Source organism: Scleropages formosus, chromosome 7 (assembly GCF_900964775.1).
Source record: "Scleropages formosus chromosome 7, fSclFor1.1, whole genome shotgun sequence".
NCBI classification, from domain to species: Eukaryota; Metazoa; Chordata; class Actinopteri; order Osteoglossiformes; family Osteoglossidae; genus Scleropages; species Scleropages formosus.
In genome coordinates, this window is record NC_041812.1 from 26,624,950 (window position 1) to 26,642,461 (window position 17,512).

Genomic DNA, 17,512 nt, shown 5'->3' on the forward strand with positions numbered 1-17,512 from the left:
TGTACCTGCTTGAACGGGTCATCGTAACTCCAGTCTGCCTGCCCATTGGGTGATGTGGAAAAATGGCGCCTCGTTGGAGATGCTCCGTCTTCTGGCTCCTGCTTCACCCTGACCGGAGGTGAGGGAGCGGGCTGGGCTCCACCTGCCGAAGGGTACGGACGGGGACGGGACGTGCCCTGCTGGAGGGCCAGGGTCTGCTTGCGCAGATACTCCAGGGCACTGCCTCCACCCGCCCTGTCCTCTTCGCTGCCTTCCCCAGCCTCCATCAATTCTTCCTCCCCCTCCTCCGAGCCCGATTCGGAGTCCCGGCCTCGGCCGTCTTCATCCTCCCGCTCGGAATCCACGCTGCTCTGGTTGGAGACCCTGGTCTGGGGCCCCAAAGCTGAGACCCCACCTGGCAGGGCCTTGGCCAGGAAGCCAGTCCCCAGCGGGGTCCCCGAAGTACTGGCTGCAGCCAGGATAGCTTGCTGAGCTGCCATTTGTTGCGCATATATGATGTGGGCCTCACGCAAGTGTCGCTCCTTGCGCTCCATCTCCAGTCGAGCCTGCTGCTGTCGCTGGAGCTGCTCCATCACCGCCTCCAGCTTTACTCCGGCCATGCCGCCCTGTGGGTAACCCCCTCCCAGCCCACCTTCCTGCGACAAGCTGGGCTGAGAAGGGAAAGAACAGAGAAGGAAAAAATGAGTCCCATGGAGGTCCGTGTATGTTGCGTTAATTTGTTTTTTGATTCGAAATTGAAAAATGCGAGTTAGGTCCATGTACGTTGCAGAAAAAGGAGAAAACCAGCTTTGTTTCTGAGCACACAAAAAACAAAAATGGGACTTGTCTATTAATTTTCTCTTTTCATTTAATCATACAAAGCGTAGAAATCAAAATCTCACAATACCACATATGACAAATGCCCTGAAGTGCACAATATGTCCAAACAAACAAGTAGCCTAACCCCAGAACTAGACCCTAGAATTTCACTGTGCTTTTAACAGCTGCGTTTAATCAGTAATAAGATTAAGAAGTCGTACCTGAAAAATCCTGCCTATTTTCTCAGTGAAAATGTCATTCTCCCTTAGTGTCACTCTTGCTGCTTTTGAAAAGCACATAGTGATCCATATTAACTTAAGAATAACTCGGAGCGAAGCCAGCATGTTCCATGAAGCCACTGATAGATTATGCACTGTTTCAATTAGTTTACATGCAGGTTGTTCAAGAATAGCACAAAATGAAAACTCAAAGTCAAAAAATAAGAGGGCAAGAAACTATAAATGGGGCATATTTAAAATATTTTACATTTTGAGCAAAAAATGGTTGTTAAAGTTGATTCAAAATTTGTTTTTCATTTTTTAAAACAAGGCATATTTGCTTAATTTGCATTTTGTTCTTCAATTTTGAATTAAAAAAATGAATGAACGCAACATACACTGACTTATGTCCTTACTGACTGCTGTTCTAAACACTGCATCACACTGTCTCTTACGTGGCTGTAAAATGAAACCTCTCTCACACATACACACACAGTACAAGATATCTGGTCAACAACACACACTTCCCTCTGACAAAGCATACACAAACAACAGATGAAACACTGCTAAAAATCCAGAGACTCCCTGTATGTGAAACCACTAGGCTTCAAGGCAAACAATGGGCTTTAAGTTAATTTAAACGCACATGTCTATTTCTCCGATAAGCCAGATGCAGATGCTCTCTGGTTTTCTTTTCATACAGCACAGGGAAAAATACAAGCATTTACACATTTTTTTGTGATTTCAGCTACGTTTAAATTAAAACTTATACGTAGCTAGAACCACGGATTCACCCACAACCTGGGAAAAAACTGACACCCAACCAAAAAATATTTAATTCATAGGGTTATTACTGTTACCAGAAACACAATTAAAGCAACACATCCATAGCCACATATGATTTAAGCAATATCCACAACTAATACATAAAGCATTAATGTTCCTTGTTATGAGGATAAGATATTCCAGTTCACCATTAGAAAATGATACTAATACTATACATTTCATAGCAAAAGGTCTTAAAGTGGAGAAAAGTTGGCCATAACATGGTAGATAAGTCAGAAACTGGAAATGTCAGAACAGGCTACAGGTATGACTTCAATGAAATGAGAACTGCTGGGAAAATTATACTAAAAATGTGAACAAAAGTGTAACATGGGACTTACAAACAACTGAATCTCAATAATGTTGCTGACAAAATTAAACAATTCCCTTAGTTTTGGCCAGATGCAGCAACCTTAATAAAAAAAAAAAAAAAAAACCAGCAGAAGGATATTCACCTGACAGCTCAGACAACAGAATAATAATTACAACAAAGAAAAAAGGCTGAATACCTCAGACATGAAAAGAAAAGAAAAAAAAAAGAATTTAAGGCTGGAAGAAATATTACTTGGCCAAAAATACAATTTCTGTTTAAAACATCATATGTAGTACCTTCATGCAAGGTATTTACCCTGATTTTTCCCCAGTAAAAACACCAAACTGTAAACGGGCAAAGTTCTGTAAGTCACGTGAGATAAAAGCCTCGGGCGAGTAAGGAATTTATAAAAACCAATAATGTATTGAAAAGACAAGTGTTTTTCTGACTTTGCTAAACCAAAGTGACACAAAAGCACCTCTCGACCAAAATGTTTTTTTCAGTATTCCTGCCCCCTCATTGGCTCAGAGAGTCGCACCCTCCCCTCTACTGCCAAAAATGATTCATCGTGTATAATCCTGTTGACTCAGCGCAGTACAATGAAAGTGTGGTATCTACCCCAGCTTTTCTCCAAAATCCCAATCTGGCGTCAGATTGCTCTTATTTGTCAACTCACCACATCTTCTAATTACCGGTAGCACATCTGAAGGGAGTTTCTCAGCAATAGCTTAATACTGGGTTATGTTCATTCATGAGAAGAGCAAGGGACCGAGAAAAAAAAAAAAAAAAAAAAAAAAGAGGGAAAAACTCTTAATAGTAATGTAGCAGAGGACAGTGTCCATCTCTTTACCACCATTACAATAACTAACTTCCTCTACAGTGCATCTTACGATATTTGATCAAATAAATTGATACTTGAAGGTTAAATGGCACTATATTGCCAAGAATGGTACTTAGAGAGTCTAACAATTATTTGCACTTTTAATGGTTAAATAAAACCCTGAGCCCCAGTAATAGTGGCACCTCTCAGATGTTCACCATTTACTGTGGTGTGAACGGTAAACAGCCTTCAGTGTCCTATTACTTGTGGTAACACAAAGGTCACATTTCGGGGCAGGAGGACCGCTGGACCGGGGCCTGAGGAGCCGGTGGTGTCCGGAAGAGCTCATCTTAAGGAACATCCCAAAGACACAAAGGAGACACTGTCCTCTGGTCCGGACACAAAGTGTCCACATGCAAGGAAAAATGGTAGCAACTGCCAGAACTGCAGGCAATGTGGCCTCTACAAATGTCCAAACCGGGACCTAAAACTGTGTACTTAACTAGAAAGATTAATTTCAATAGATCAGTTTTTGTCAGAAAAAGCCCTCTAAATAAATTATTTATACACACACACACACACACACACACACGTAATGTATGACACTTGACTTAAGTTAAGGTTTTGTTTACTGATTTTCCGGTGATTTTAAAACATTTGATTTGCAGTCAGTACACCTTCAGAGTTTAAAATAAAAAGAAAACCTTGAAAAAAATGCAACATAACGCACTAATTCCACCGTGTGGTACATCATGGACACACTGCAGTCACACACACTCACTCACTCACGGGGGGTGTGTGTGTGTTTTCAGACACCGCCGGCGGAGCTGGAGTGCCACGTTTTCCTAAATTCACAACATTCGTGTGTTTTTTTCCAACCATAAACAGCCAACAAAGCATGGGAGGGGGGGGGAAAGAGACAGAAAGGTGTTGTTTAAGAGCCCGAACTCCGCCGCACGCGCCTGAGCGCGCGGCCCCAGAGCTCGCCTCAGCCGGAGCACAACTCGGCCGGCGCCGCTCCGCTCAGTCCTGTACCGCCGCACTTTCAACACCAAATATCGCTCTCGGCGCGCGCGCTACACGAACTCTTTACAACGTCACTCACTCCCTGCGGAGCCCTCGCAGCTCTGAAGTGTCAGGACTGTGTGGAGATGATACGACTCGCGACGCAGAGGTGCTGCACGCCGCTCGCGCAGGTCCTTAAGAAGGCTCGAGAAACGGCGGTTTGTCCGTCTCTTTCCACACAGGACTCTGCCTCAGGGCGGACTCACCATTTGCGCCTTGCTGCTGCTGCCGCCGGAGTTGTCCACCATGCCTCCCGTCGGTGCTCCCCCACTTCTCTGCCCTCCTGCCTTCTCCGGAGCAAGCACACACGAAAGCGCTGCGCGCGCTCCCAGCCGGCCCTTTCCAAAATGCACCCCCTCTTTTTTTTTTTTTTTTTTTTTTTCTTCCTCTTCCCCCCCTCTTTTTTAAAATCCAAAGGCACGCGGAGAACGTGCGCGCGGGGGGGGGGCTTCACACCCAAAAACAGGAACGAAGGCAGCTGTATAATAAACGTTGAAAAAGGGCTACCAGCGAAAGGAGCGCGACTTCATCTCCAGAACGACTTGGCCCTGGGCTTCCCTGCGCGACACGACACGTCACGTCACGTCAGCTCGCGACGCTTCGCTTCGCTTCACTTTACTCCCCCCTCGACTCACCTCCACTGGACTCCCCCGCCCCAGCGCGCGCCCAAGGACCGCCCCCGACAGCAACAAGTCACTGAGTGAGTTGCAGAGCGCGCGAATCGTGGCGACGTCATGCAAATCAAGCACAGCACGAATAATTACCATGATATGCAAATCATACAGTGCACGATTGTTGGCAATTTCCCCGAAATGGTACAGTATTGGAGCGCTTACCTCCGTCCGTTCATCACCGATTACCGCTTGTCCAGTGCAGGGTTACGGTGGTCAGGAGCCCATCCCAGTTGTAAAGGTGCGTAGTATATTATACTGGAACAGCGATAACTTAAGGGGAGCAGACATAGTTCAATATAAGTAGTTATCATTAGTGTCCTACTACTGTACATAGGCTTGTGTTTTGTTCTGATTGGTATTTGTATCAAGTATAGTTTTCCACAGCGGAGAATGTTTTCGAGTCCACCAGGTCACCCTAAGCCCCCATTGCCCGCACAATGGTTAGGGGTCTCCCCTTGAACTCCCCAGAATTCCCCCCCGTAACAAACTATGCATAATCAATACAAGGACCAATCAGAACAGAACACAAGACTATGTAGAATAAAAGACACTAATGACAACTATTTACACCGAACTATATCAGCTCCCCTCAGCGCTGTTACAATACATTTGTCAAATATGCATTTAATGTATCTTATTAAGTATCTATTCATGTTCATCTTTTTTCTACGCGTTCATTTTATTATTTAGAGTGGCGGTTTAACTTGCAGGTAACTGGTACATTACCTATCAGTAACCTACTTTAAAAATTGTAACAATATAATTAGTATATGTAAAACCGCATAAGGATTGCTTTCAAAGTTTGCTACGTACTTCAAATGTGTGAAATATTATCAAATTTCATGTCGACATAATAGAACGATTAACGGTTCTTATTTTTAAACAGTTAAAACCTGCTTCGAATCGATGGAAACATTTTGATTGTGGACAAACATTATGTCAGTGTAATTAATAGTAATTTGATATCGTGCCACATACTAAGCGCATGCATGATGTCACTACTGTTGCTCCTGTTACAAGAAAAATGATGTATCTTAAACTGAGTGTCTGGCAGCAGCGCCATCTCTCATTAAAAGGGTGAGTTCCAAAAAAAAAAAAGAGTAAACATCCAGTTTTCACTTGCAGGGTATTTTTATTAGAGTAATTCAAATTAAGCACCTTGTTCAAGGAAGTGGGATTCGAACGTGCGTCCTCCGGCTGCAAAAACATTTCTAACTGCTACGCCACCTGCTTATTGATCATGGAATCTCCCATGTTATTTCTTGATCTAGTTTGTTTCTATTGTTTTTTTTTTTTTTAAGTATTGATACTATTACACGCAAGGAAAACGTGATATTTCTGGATTTGTTTAAGCACGTGTAATTTAAAGCTTCTTTCCTCCAGGAAAACGCGGTATTTTCAGCGGTTCGGCGATAACGACTGTCATTAGACTGCCCCCTGCTGGTCGAAAACGCTATTGCACGTACCGATCTGTTTTGTCACACCAGTCGCACCTTGTTTCTTACCACGTCTCGCTGTAAGACATTTCCCTCGCAGAGACTACAGAATGCGTTTATAGTTTCTTATTTTTCGAAAATGCTGTACTGGTACATATTGTTTATACAGTAACGAAAAGGACGTGTTTTTGGTGTGTGGGATTTGCTGCGCTACAGAAATCGAGCGCATTATTGATTAGACAATAAACAAAAAATATATTGACAGGCAAGAATGAGAAAAAAATCTTTACGCCAGTGTGAATATTGTCAATTTGCTGAGCATGCAGAAAACATACTGCATTAAATTTACATTTTATATACACACAGACTGGCTGAAACCGGTTCTCTCGAGGGTGGTCGTGGCAAACCAGAGCCTAACCCGGCAACACAGGGCACAAGGCTGGAGGAGGAGGGGAGACACCCCCGACAAGATGCCAGTCCATCACAAGGCACCCCAAGCAAGACTGGCACCCCAGAGCTACCAGACAGCAACCCAGCCAAACCCGCTGAGCTACCGCATCCCCCCTTTTATATACACACACATACATATAAATACACACACTTTTCTCCAAAGAGTAAGCTCTGAATAAACAAGTGCATTTTACCAACAGATGGTGTGTTATAGATGCAGAGATGCACAACTGTGAAGGCAGTTTGTCCTGTAACACTTTCTGCTGCACATTATAGAATTCATAGGAAATATATAAGCCATTGTGACTTAGGTAATGCAGCCATACAGGGCAGGTAGAACTGGAAGGAAGCAGGTTCAAAAAAAGACATACTTTGAGACTCATTTTGAATGTTGAAAGCGATTCAGACATTCTGTGGGAGAAAATGAGCTTATTCCACTACAGTGGAGCCAAAACTGAAAACCTATGGACTTTTGATTCCATTAAGAAATTACATGATCCAAAACAGGGGTATAATGCGTAACAAAAATACCGCAGGACAAGTTACTAGACAAGTTTTCAAGAGACAAAGGACGTGAGCAAACCTCTGGTAAAGACACAGTCCTTTATTACGGCTTCATAATTATTTATACACATCTGGACAGAACAAAGGCCAAATTTTTCACAGGAACATCAGGAAAAAAAGGCTGACACTTCAGTAAAGCCACAAGCAAGAGTGCTTCTGAGATCAGCAGTCCTCCCGAAGACCTAAAAGGATAGGGAGTGGAGAGAGACCAATGGAGAGAGGAAGGGGGGGAGGGGGGCAACGACACATAAATAGGCAAACTAAAGCTACATTAAATGTTAGCTAAAATACATTCAAGTTTGTAAATAAGAGAAATCTCTTTGGAAAATAAAACCATTTGAGCAAGAATAGGAAACAAAGTAAATACTTAGACTAGCAGAATTCAAGAAAAAAAACAAGCTATTTTAAGTATGTCAGATTTAATTACCACCCTCAGTATTGCAGCACGAAATGTCACATGACAATCTAAGACATTAGCTTCACAAATCTAAATGTATGAAGTAACACTAGTACGTTTGTGTGCCAAAAGGTGTGTATATCAACCACACATTTTACATATGTGAACATACCGACCAAAATGTGGACGTTTATGCCTTGTCAATGCCAAGTTCCTCAGGTGTAGGAATGCCCAGCTCTTCCAGCGTGGGCCTCAGTTCTTGGATCACATAGGGGTAAATTTCTTTGTGAGGACCAGCTTTGTCCTGCAGCAGACACCCAAAAGCAAAAAAAGCACCAATATTTAAATTGAATTTAAATCCAGGCTTGAACGTAGCCAGCAAAGAGAAATTGCTTGTTAAATCAAAACAAAAACAGACAAGATGTACTCATTTGAGGAGAATCCCTTCACTATAATGCAGGATGACATTAAATTGTTAATGTTTATATTAAGATACTTTTACCAATCTGTAAGAACTATACTTCAGCGAAGTGATTTCTAGTTACACAACAAACTAAGATTAGGGCAGGGCATCCTCCAGGTTTACAGGGCACAGGTTCTCTTGCATAATCAGAACACTAGTGATGAGAGGAATGGAAGGCATTCAAACAGCAGCACAAAACCCCCGTCAACGTCAATTAAAGAGATTTCTTGCCTTGGTCACTTCAAGGATGCGGACGGCGCTGGCAAAGTCATCTAGTCTCCTGCACGCTCGCAGTGCTGCATCCAGAATCTTTGGCTCGGGTACGAGGTCGTAACCCACCAGAGTGTTCACACCTGAAACGGAACAGCACGTTTTCAGCCCCTCGCCACAATCTCAACTCGCGGTCCGTGCACAGGGCAGCACAGCCGTCATTCTCACCCTTCCTCAGCTCCCAAGCATCGATGTCGGGTTTGTTGAAGTAGGTGACCCAGCGGGCATCAAACTCCTCGTCGGTCTCCTGCACGACATGGGAGTAGGAGCGGGATGCCACGGGGGCTGATGGGAGAGGAAAAGCAGGAAAGGGAGTTTTCCAGGAGCAAGACAGGTGCTAGATTACAGCCAGCACATTTACAACTAAGTTTAACTCACGTATGGATTCTAAAACCAAGACCCAAAATACCTGATATCAAAATAACCACTTATTTTATTGAAATGGGGGGGAAAAAAAAAACCCTCCCTGAATTTCCCCACAGTCTCGACTATACACAGTGCACTATGATTATTAGCTACTGGAAAAAATACCCAAAAACAAACACACGTTTCGAGTTCAGGAAGAAGCGCAGAGTGATGCAGCTCCACACTCGAGTCATTTCCTCATATCATATATGGCAACCGATCCGACTGTCGTCCTAACAGCTTTTTCTTCCTCCCCTTGCATAAAAATTACCATGATTAAAACTACGCCGAGGAGCTACAATAACGACACACACGAAAAGGAAAACGAAGAGGAGGACTGAGTGAGTGCAGTAACACAAGAAGGTGCGGAGAGGACTAGGCCGCAGAGCCTCACTCGAGCAGCGGGTCATTACAAGGACATCATCGGAACCGCCTTCAAATCCGACAGAACACACGGCTCCGGGGCTGAATTTACACACCGAAACGTCTCTCCCCGATTTCGATGTTTATTCCTACAAACTTTCCCAACGGACGAGCTGCTGATAGGTCCGTCTGAGAGTAAAAACAAGGTTAGCTTAGCGCGTTAGCTTAGCCGCGGGAGGATTTTTAACGCTGAAAGGAATAAAACTGCAGCGAAGATATTCAGACAAGTTACAGGATATGGTTAAAACGCGTATTTTTGCCATGTGATGAAGCAACGACCCGTGCAGTAGTAGGCATTTCGAGCCATTTAGGTTATTAGCTGCCCGGCCGGCGTTTCCTGGCTTGTCGACCGCTGGACTGGCAGCGAGCGGACACTTGACCGGTTGGATGTACATCTCCAAAACAGTATTTCAACAGAAAACCTCTGGCTATCGACCAGCCCACGAAACCAGATCATCCAGGTTATGAAGAGCTCGTCTGAGCGGCAGGCAGAGCGCCGTCCTTTTCAGCCACATACATACACAGGCTAGCTTCACAGACGACACGACAGCCCCCACGTACGAGTTTCTGGCACAAAATCATGTCGACAGCCCTGCAGAGGTCGGTGTTAACCTCACCGGTGAAGCAAGGCTGTACCCGTGCCGCACTCCGGATCCCGGAGATCGACCGTGAGAGCGCGGCTCGAAGCATAGTGTGGAACAGCGAGAGAAGCGGCCGACCTGCAACTTTTGTATGAGCTCTGGAGAAGGGCACCGGGACGGACGAGGCACTGCGCATGCGTTCCGCCGCCCGACGGCGGACGACCTGCAGAACTCGACGTGCGTCGTAAAACTTGTAAAAAAGGCGCATCACCTTTAGTGGGGAAGAGTGTGATTTGTTTCATAATAAAAAAAAACCTTTAGTGGGGAAGGAGGGGGAACTACCGCACTGGCTCCTCAACTGACGAACACAATTGGAATCGGAAATCTGTTCGCAACACGTTTCGTTTGCAATTCCAAAGTCACTTTTACAACTTGAGTCATAATCAATAAAACCGCCTGTCTTGACACTTTCGGCTTTGTTATCGCTGCTTTGATCTCCATGGTAACGGGACGCTATTTTTGCTGGAAAGGGCTACGTGACATGTCTTGTGCTACTGAATATTCCTGATTTTCATGATGGTACAGGAAGGTATGGAAGCAGTTTAGCATTTTCTTCATCCGTGCATACCCTTGGCTTGTGAACACGGAAGAAGCACATGGAAACATCCACACACCGGGAGCCCGATTCTAATCCACACTTAAAGGCGCAAGCTCAGCCACTGGGAGGCGCTCGGGTTCCCCGCTGCGCCACCCTACCTCGGCTCACACTGTGACAATGACCCACAGTGAGTAACAGCAGAGCGCAGCAGTTATAATGAGGCAGTTCCACGTTCCTACCTCTCTCAAGACATTTTAGTGACATTTGTAGGTTGGGTTCTGTTTTGGAAAATAGAAATATAAAGAGAATATGCAATTTTTGTTAACAAAAGTAAAAATTCTCAAATATCTTAGCTGCACCATTGGTAACCTAGGAAACAGAAGAATACAGAAGCCATGCAATAAGGAGCCCTGTATTCCTTCACCCATTTACAATACATTTATTCCAACTTCCAATAAACTCTATGCAGTGTTATCAGCCCACACACCTTATTCACCATGGTGACTTACACTGCTAGATACACTACTTACACTGGGTCACTCATCCATACATCAGTGCAACACACTCTCTCTGTCACTCACACACTATGGGGAACCCGAACAGCATGTCTTTGGACTCTGGGAGGAAACCAGAGCACCCACAGGAAACCCACACAGACACAGGGAGAACATGCAAACTCCACACAAACTGAGTGGGGATCAAACCCACATCCTCTCGCACCATCCAGGTGCTGTGAGACAGCAGTGCTACTCACTGTGCCACCATACTGCCCATTTGTGTCCTTTTGTGACCATGCCTGAATTTAAGACAACTTTACCTTTGTCGATGAGTTACTAAACCTGCAGAGGGTTGGCGTTTCATTCAGAATCAAAAGTTACAGTAAAGAAAATTAATAAGAGAATTTTTAAAATACAAGTTTTCTTATGATCATAAAAAAAATGTAAAAGATAATTTGGTACCATACATCTCTTTCGCGGCACAGAACTGTTAGTTTTCTACAGTAATTAGAAGAGTTTGTTGTAGCTTCCTGTTACTGTTGTCAATAAAAATATTTTGAAATATCAGTGGTGATTTTAACTTAAATACATTTGGGTACCAGTTGATAATATGTTGCAGAAGACCAAGGAAAATTAGCAACACTCAGGCCACATTAATGATGTTTTCCATTATTTCTCACGGTGGAAAATAACAAACTGTACTTTAGAATCACGCGTCTGCATCTAAGTGTCTCTTTCTGCTAAAATAAAGAACACATTGTGTTTTCTATGAGATGCACATCGCTTTTGAAGAAAGCATCTGCTAAATGAATAAATATAAATAGGAAAATGACCCCACTTTACATTGCTTTGTCATAAAAAATATTTTTTTGGTTTATTTTTGTATTGCAGAGTGGAGACCCCCTATACATTATGCCATTTCCTAATTTTTAAGAATAAATCTCTAAAGGGGAATTATCAGCTGAAACTCTTCTGGTTTGCAGCCAGCATCCAGCGTAGGCGTCAGAGAGACGCAACCTATTCCTGAAGCTCGTTCTCGGACATGGTGACAATACACATAAGGTTCCATGTAAACAATGAAAAGAATAACCTGACTTTCTTCCTTTCAGCAGAAATGCAGCAGATTGTCTGTCTCCTGGAACGATAATCCGCAAATAAGCGGGATGTGTAATTTGGGTCTGTTGCGCAGGAAAGTGAACATTCTGAGTTAAAACTGTCAGAGCGCAGGCTAAATATGGGACAGAACACATCTTTGGTCATCTCAGCCCATTACTCATTATCATTATGTACCTTTTCAATATGTGTGAAACCATTTTGTTGTGCTGTGATCTACAAACTGCTGTAGTATTTTAAATGTTTTCACATTGCATGCATTCATTTTGCAGACACTTCTCTCCAAACTGACTTCCAATGAACTCTATGTAGTGTTATCAGCCCACACATCTTATTCACCAAGGTGACTTGCACTGCTGAATACACTACTTACACTGGGTAACTCCTCCATACATCAGGTAACACACTCTCTCTGTCACTCACACACTGTGGGTGAACTTGAACAGTATGTTTTGGAGTGTGGGAGGAAACCAGAGCACCCGAAGACTTACACTGCTAGATACACTACTTACAAGGGGTCACTCATCCATACATCAGTGCAACACACTCTCTCTGTCACTCATACACTACGGGGGAACCTGAGCAGCATGTCTTAGAACTATGGGAGGAAACCAGAGCACCCAGAATAAACCCACGCAGACATGGGGAGAACATGCAAACTCCACACAGACTGAGCGGGGATCAAACCCACATCCTCTCACATCACCCAGGTGGTGTAAGACAGCAGCAGTACTCGCTGTGCCACCCTGCCTCCCGTTTTATTATTTACAGTGTGGGTTATGAACATAAACCTTAATGCAAGGTCATCTTTATAAGGCAAAAAAACTGTGTTCCTGGTTATACACTTGTGCCCCATATTGCACCACCATGTTAATCATAACTCTGAATTTTTGATGTTTTGGTAAATTCAATTGTTTGTTTCACTGGTGGGGGGTGCGGTGGTGCAGTGGTGCAGTGGGTTGGACCCGGTCCTGCTCTCCAGTAGGTCTAGGGTTTGAATCCCGCTTTGGGGTGCCTTGCGATGGACTGGCGTCCCGTCCTGGGTGTGTCCCCTCCTCCTCCGGCTTTACGCCCTGTGTTGCCAGGTAGGCTCTGGTTCCCCGCAACCCTGTATGGGACAAGCGGTTCAGAAGGTGCGTGTGTGTGTGTGTGTGTGTTTCACCTAAAGTGACTTTTAAAACCAGTTCCTTGAAAAGTGCAGATTGTGTCTGTTTTGACAGGTTTTTTTTTCCAACTTTATTCAATACCATAACAACAAAATTAAATTCCAACATTCCACATCACAAAAAATCATTCTCACATTCCATTTTAAAGACATTTCTCTACATAAACATGACAGAGCTTACTTCTCCAGACATCTTATTTCACTAATACAAAGAGAAATTAAACAACAAATATGAACATCCATTTTGGCAAAAGGAACCTGAGACTTTAAAACCCTTCACCAAAAAGAGATTTAAATACAAGATTTAAAAGACATGTATACCACAGCGACAAAAAAAGTACCCAGGCACCCATGTAAAAACCCCTACATTCTGATTTTGCTCTGTCAATAAAAACCATAAAAAGATTTGACAGGTTTTTACTGAAAAAATTCATGCCAGTAGTACCTCTACTTGGACTTGAACACTGGGGCTCCTGAAGCTGCTCTGGTTTCCTTCAGCACTCAAAACCCATGGTGTTCGGAGAAAGTGGTGATTTTTGCCGTTTTCCTTGGTGTCTCAGAGAGTGTTACCCTCCGCACGGATAGACCCAAGGTTGCTGCAGGTCTGATGAGACAAAGAGGTTACAGGAGAAGACATTTCACATTGTAGTCTCTCAATTGCCTTTAGAGTGTGTGTGCGTGTGTGTGTGTGTGTGTGTGTGTGTGATTACCTTACAAAGGCCTCGTGTCCCGTCCATTGCTGACTGTCTCACCTTTGGCCCTAAGCTTCTTGGGACTGGCTGTGACCCCCTTCAGCCTGCATGGGGTAAAGGGACTGGAGACTGGTTGGGGATGGAGGGATGGTGACTACTGGAAGGGTAGTTGCACGTTTGTGCCTCGGACCACCAGGGGGAACCATTGATTAATGTTTTTTGGACCCATCGTCCAAGGGCGATTTATGACGCAGTTTTATGTTGGGCTGCACGACCAATATAAGGACAGCTGCCCTCAAGCCCTAGAGTTACATTAGAACTTTAAACCTAATTAAATCTGAACTTTTAAATGTTTCTTTGTTTTCTAAAATCTCGTGTACCCCTATGCAAATTGTTTCAGAATAACTCAGAATATATTGTTTGTACGACCGTATACATCTCTATCCATCTCTGTATTGTTTACGTTTATTTTTGCACGAGGAAATGCTATAAAATCGGGAAGACGAGCTGACTGTGGTACTAATGTCATTTCATTCTCAAGCTTTTTTTGTTGAGTGTTCATGTTATATTAGTTTCCTGAATATTTGAATACTATACACACACACACATTTTCAGAACCGCTTGTCCCATACGGGGTCACGGGGAACCGGAGCCTAACCCGGCAACTCAGGGCGTAAGGCTGGAGGGGGAGGGGACACACCCAGGACGGGACGCCAGTCCATCGCAAGGCACCCCAAGCGGGACTCGAACCCCAGACCCACCGGAGAGCAGGACTGTGGTCCAACCCACTGCGCCACCGCACCCCCACCTTGAATACTATAAAATGCATATATTCTTAGGAAAAATACTAGCTTTCCTTTTGCCCACTAAAGCGCCTATATTCCCTTTCTACAATCTTTATTACTCACATTTATAAAATGAAATCTGGCTTTAAAGAAAAGGTGGTATTGCTAAAGTTCATCCCGAGGCAGGTTATCTTACCCCGCTTCGTTTCATTTCATTTACTCCTAGCAGATACGCGATTATCTAGTATTATTGATTATTGATTAAGTGATAGATTGAGTCCTTCCCAAATACACGGAGCTGTGTCCTTTCATACTTCACTTTCGTTCACTCCGATTACGTTGCTTTTTCTGGTACAACAGGACAGAGTAGCGTTTTTTACAGTGCAAAAACATTTTCTTCACTGATGCTTAATAATGCACTTATAATTTATCTTAGCAATCTACCCTGTTTAATTTTCCTTTCCCTCAGTGTAATTACACATCAGCTGTTATCTCCCTTTTTCTGAGAAATAAAATTGAGAGCAGAGATGGAGCGTGTGCCCCGTTTGAATGAGAAGAGTTATGGGTCACCTGGATAACACCTGCAGAAAATATTGGGGGAATAAATATTTAATCTAACAGGTTAATAGATAAGGGCTGCTGAAAAATAAAAAAATGACAATTTTTCGAGATAAGAAAATAGGAAACCATCTGTCTGGTGAGAGATAGTGAAGTCCCAAGCCACCTAAGACCTGCTTTCATCAGCTGTATGGGGAAAATAGTGGAGAATGAGAACGCCGTTCAAAATGGATTTCCTCTGACTCTGTGTACAGAACCTCCGTGGTTTATGTTGAAATGAAAAGAGAAACCTGGAGGAAAAAAAAGAATTATCTAAAAGGGCTCGAGATGTGCTCATTTTTCTGCCTTTCATCTCAAGAAAAGTTATGGGTTTGAGAAAAATAAATAAGACAGAACAATGAGGAATATTTATATTGCAGCAAAACAGAGCGGTTATTTACAAGTCTGACCTTTGAGTTATGCATGTGTTCCCATCTAAAGTCAATTACAGGTGATTAAATTATTGAATTTACTCGGTAGATGTGTAAGATTTGATTAATTTTGAAATAAAAAAGGGCAGCAGGCAATATGGGTGCTGAAGGAACGGAAGAGAAAGTTTGCCAGTCCATGTGTCAGGAAGCGTACTGCTCCATTGCCTTGAGGAAGGTGCCTAAAATAGCCTCTGTAAAAATATCAGACTGTATAAATGGATTAATTGTGAGTTATGTAAGTCGCATTGGATAAAAGAATATGGTAGGCAACTAAATAAAGGCTGTCACTGGCCTTTTCTGTAGGCGATCTGATGCGACGTTTCCTGAACCGGAGAACTACCGTGGTTAATTTAGGACTGAATTTTCCTTCATTCTGAATGTTTAAGGTGAACATTAACATTGTGGCCATGTATTAATTAAAATCACACATGCAAAGGATCAGGAGCAGTTGCTGAATAAAAAGAAAGTTCAAGTGCAAACAGAGAAGTACAGAACAGTCTACGCCGTTGCAGACGTTGTACAACTGTCACGTCCATGCCCACAACTCAACCAACAGCACCTGACTCTGGTCCAGCACCTGACTAACTGCTCACCCTTTAAAAGACCCTCCTCAGCTCCCATACCTTTTGCAGAATCTCGTCAGAGACAACCGCCCTCCTTTGTGACATCCAGTGCACATTCAACACTTGTTCTCCATTCTCATCTTCCGGTTTTCATCCCTTCGCTTTGTTTCCTAACCACGTCCACGGATCTTTGTTCCAACGCCAACCGCAAACCGACCAACCTTTCGCTTCGTCCCCTGACCTCGTCCATGGATCCTCGCTCTGACTCCGATCGCCGATCGACCGACCAGTCGCCTGTCCCCGACTCCAAGAACTTGCCTTATCTCCTGAATCCAGACGAACGACTCCGCACTTGGGTCCTGCCATCATGGTTCTCTCGGCCCCACATGACAACAACGCAGTACAATTCACTGGTATGCACAGAACAAGCCAGCATTCATTTCATCTTGAGCTCTAGGTGTATGTCAAGTTGAATGCAGTGGACAATAGTCCAATTCGTGTGGTGATGGACAGGCTGTTGTACCATAGAGCATCACTCTGTACCCTGTTTTCCTTGCCTTACATACGTGCATTTAGACAGTGTTGTTGTGGGGACCTGGATCCTACCGAGCATCATTCCCTTCCTCTGTACCACTTCCAGTTCTGCTTAGACACATAATCCATGCAACACAACACCACACTGTTGTGAAGAGAATAGAACATTCTGGGTACGTCTGTGTGTCGTCCTCACATACACCGGCGTTCCACCGTATCTCTCCTCTTCAGCTGCAATGGCGACTTCTGCCCAGTCAAATAAGCTTTGACACGGTGCCTCCTCTCAGACACAGAGGCTGTTGAGTTTAATGCTCCTTCTTACATTTGACATCTGATCAAAAGCCCTCAAAGCTGGTCACCGTTGACCATGGAGCATGTCGGCGGCACATAAACTTTTACTACCCTTCCGGAAAGCTCCGGGAAAAGCAGCTTTGTTTAATCTCTGGTCTTTGTGCAGTTTATGAATTTTTTCCCCTCATCATCCTGCTTCTGTTCTTCTTTGACGTGTGTTGAGACCTCAGGGAAGAAAGTTAATTACCAGGTCTGCGGTGGACTGAAAACGGCTGATAGAATGGCATGCACAAAAAACTACGATTATCACTTGTTAATTATAGTGGGGAACGTACGGATCGACGTTCTGCGGCAACTCGGGGGCTCGGAAGAAGATAGGCAGGGCAAATCACGCGTTGCCAACCGCACTTGGCAAGGAGCAGAATCATCTCGAAAGAAACTGATAGCAGGAGCACATTGGTTCAGTAACTTAGAATGAGATTCATTCAAATTAAGAAAAAAAGTCATTTCAGTGCCATTGTGTGGCTTTTCAATTGATGGCCCC

General features: G+C 43.8%; 2 protein-coding genes across 3 annotated transcripts in view; both read right to left on the reverse strand.

Annotated features, from left to right (window-relative positions):
• The window catches only part of arid3b (AT-rich interactive domain 3B), a 33,076-nt gene extending 28,361 nt beyond the window's left edge, over positions 1-4,715 (reverse strand). Inside the window, exons 1-2 of the mRNA XM_018738805.2 lie at positions 4,246-4,715; positions 6-650 (exon numbers count right to left, since the gene is read on the reverse strand). Coding sequence (XP_018594321.1) covers positions 6-650; positions 4,246-4,287 — 687 coding nt within the window. The 5' untranslated portion in view covers positions 4,288-4,715. The remainder of the gene's footprint in view (positions 1-5; positions 651-4,245) is intronic.
• Positions 4,716-7,183: 2,468 nt separating this feature from the next.
• Positions 7,184-9,903, reverse strand: cox5aa (cytochrome c oxidase subunit 5Aa). 2 transcript variants are annotated; one of them, XM_018738860.2, is made up of 5 exons: positions 9,739-9,903; positions 8,462-8,578; positions 8,255-8,376; positions 7,737-7,864; positions 7,184-7,345 (listed from the first exon to the last, which is right to left on the reverse strand). In XM_018738860.2, the coding sequence occupies exons 1-4, from the start codon at positions 9,896-9,898 to the stop codon at positions 7,751-7,753; spliced, it is 513 nt and encodes a 170-aa protein (XP_018594376.1). In that variant the 5' UTR covers positions 9,899-9,903; the 3' UTR covers positions 7,184-7,345; positions 7,737-7,750. The 2 variants fall into 2 exon arrangements, with proteins under 2 accessions (XP_018594376.1, XP_018594375.1); XM_018738859.2 differs by having other exon boundaries at positions 7,733-7,864; positions 9,739-9,902.
• Positions 9,904-17,512: the final 7,609 nt, after the last annotated feature.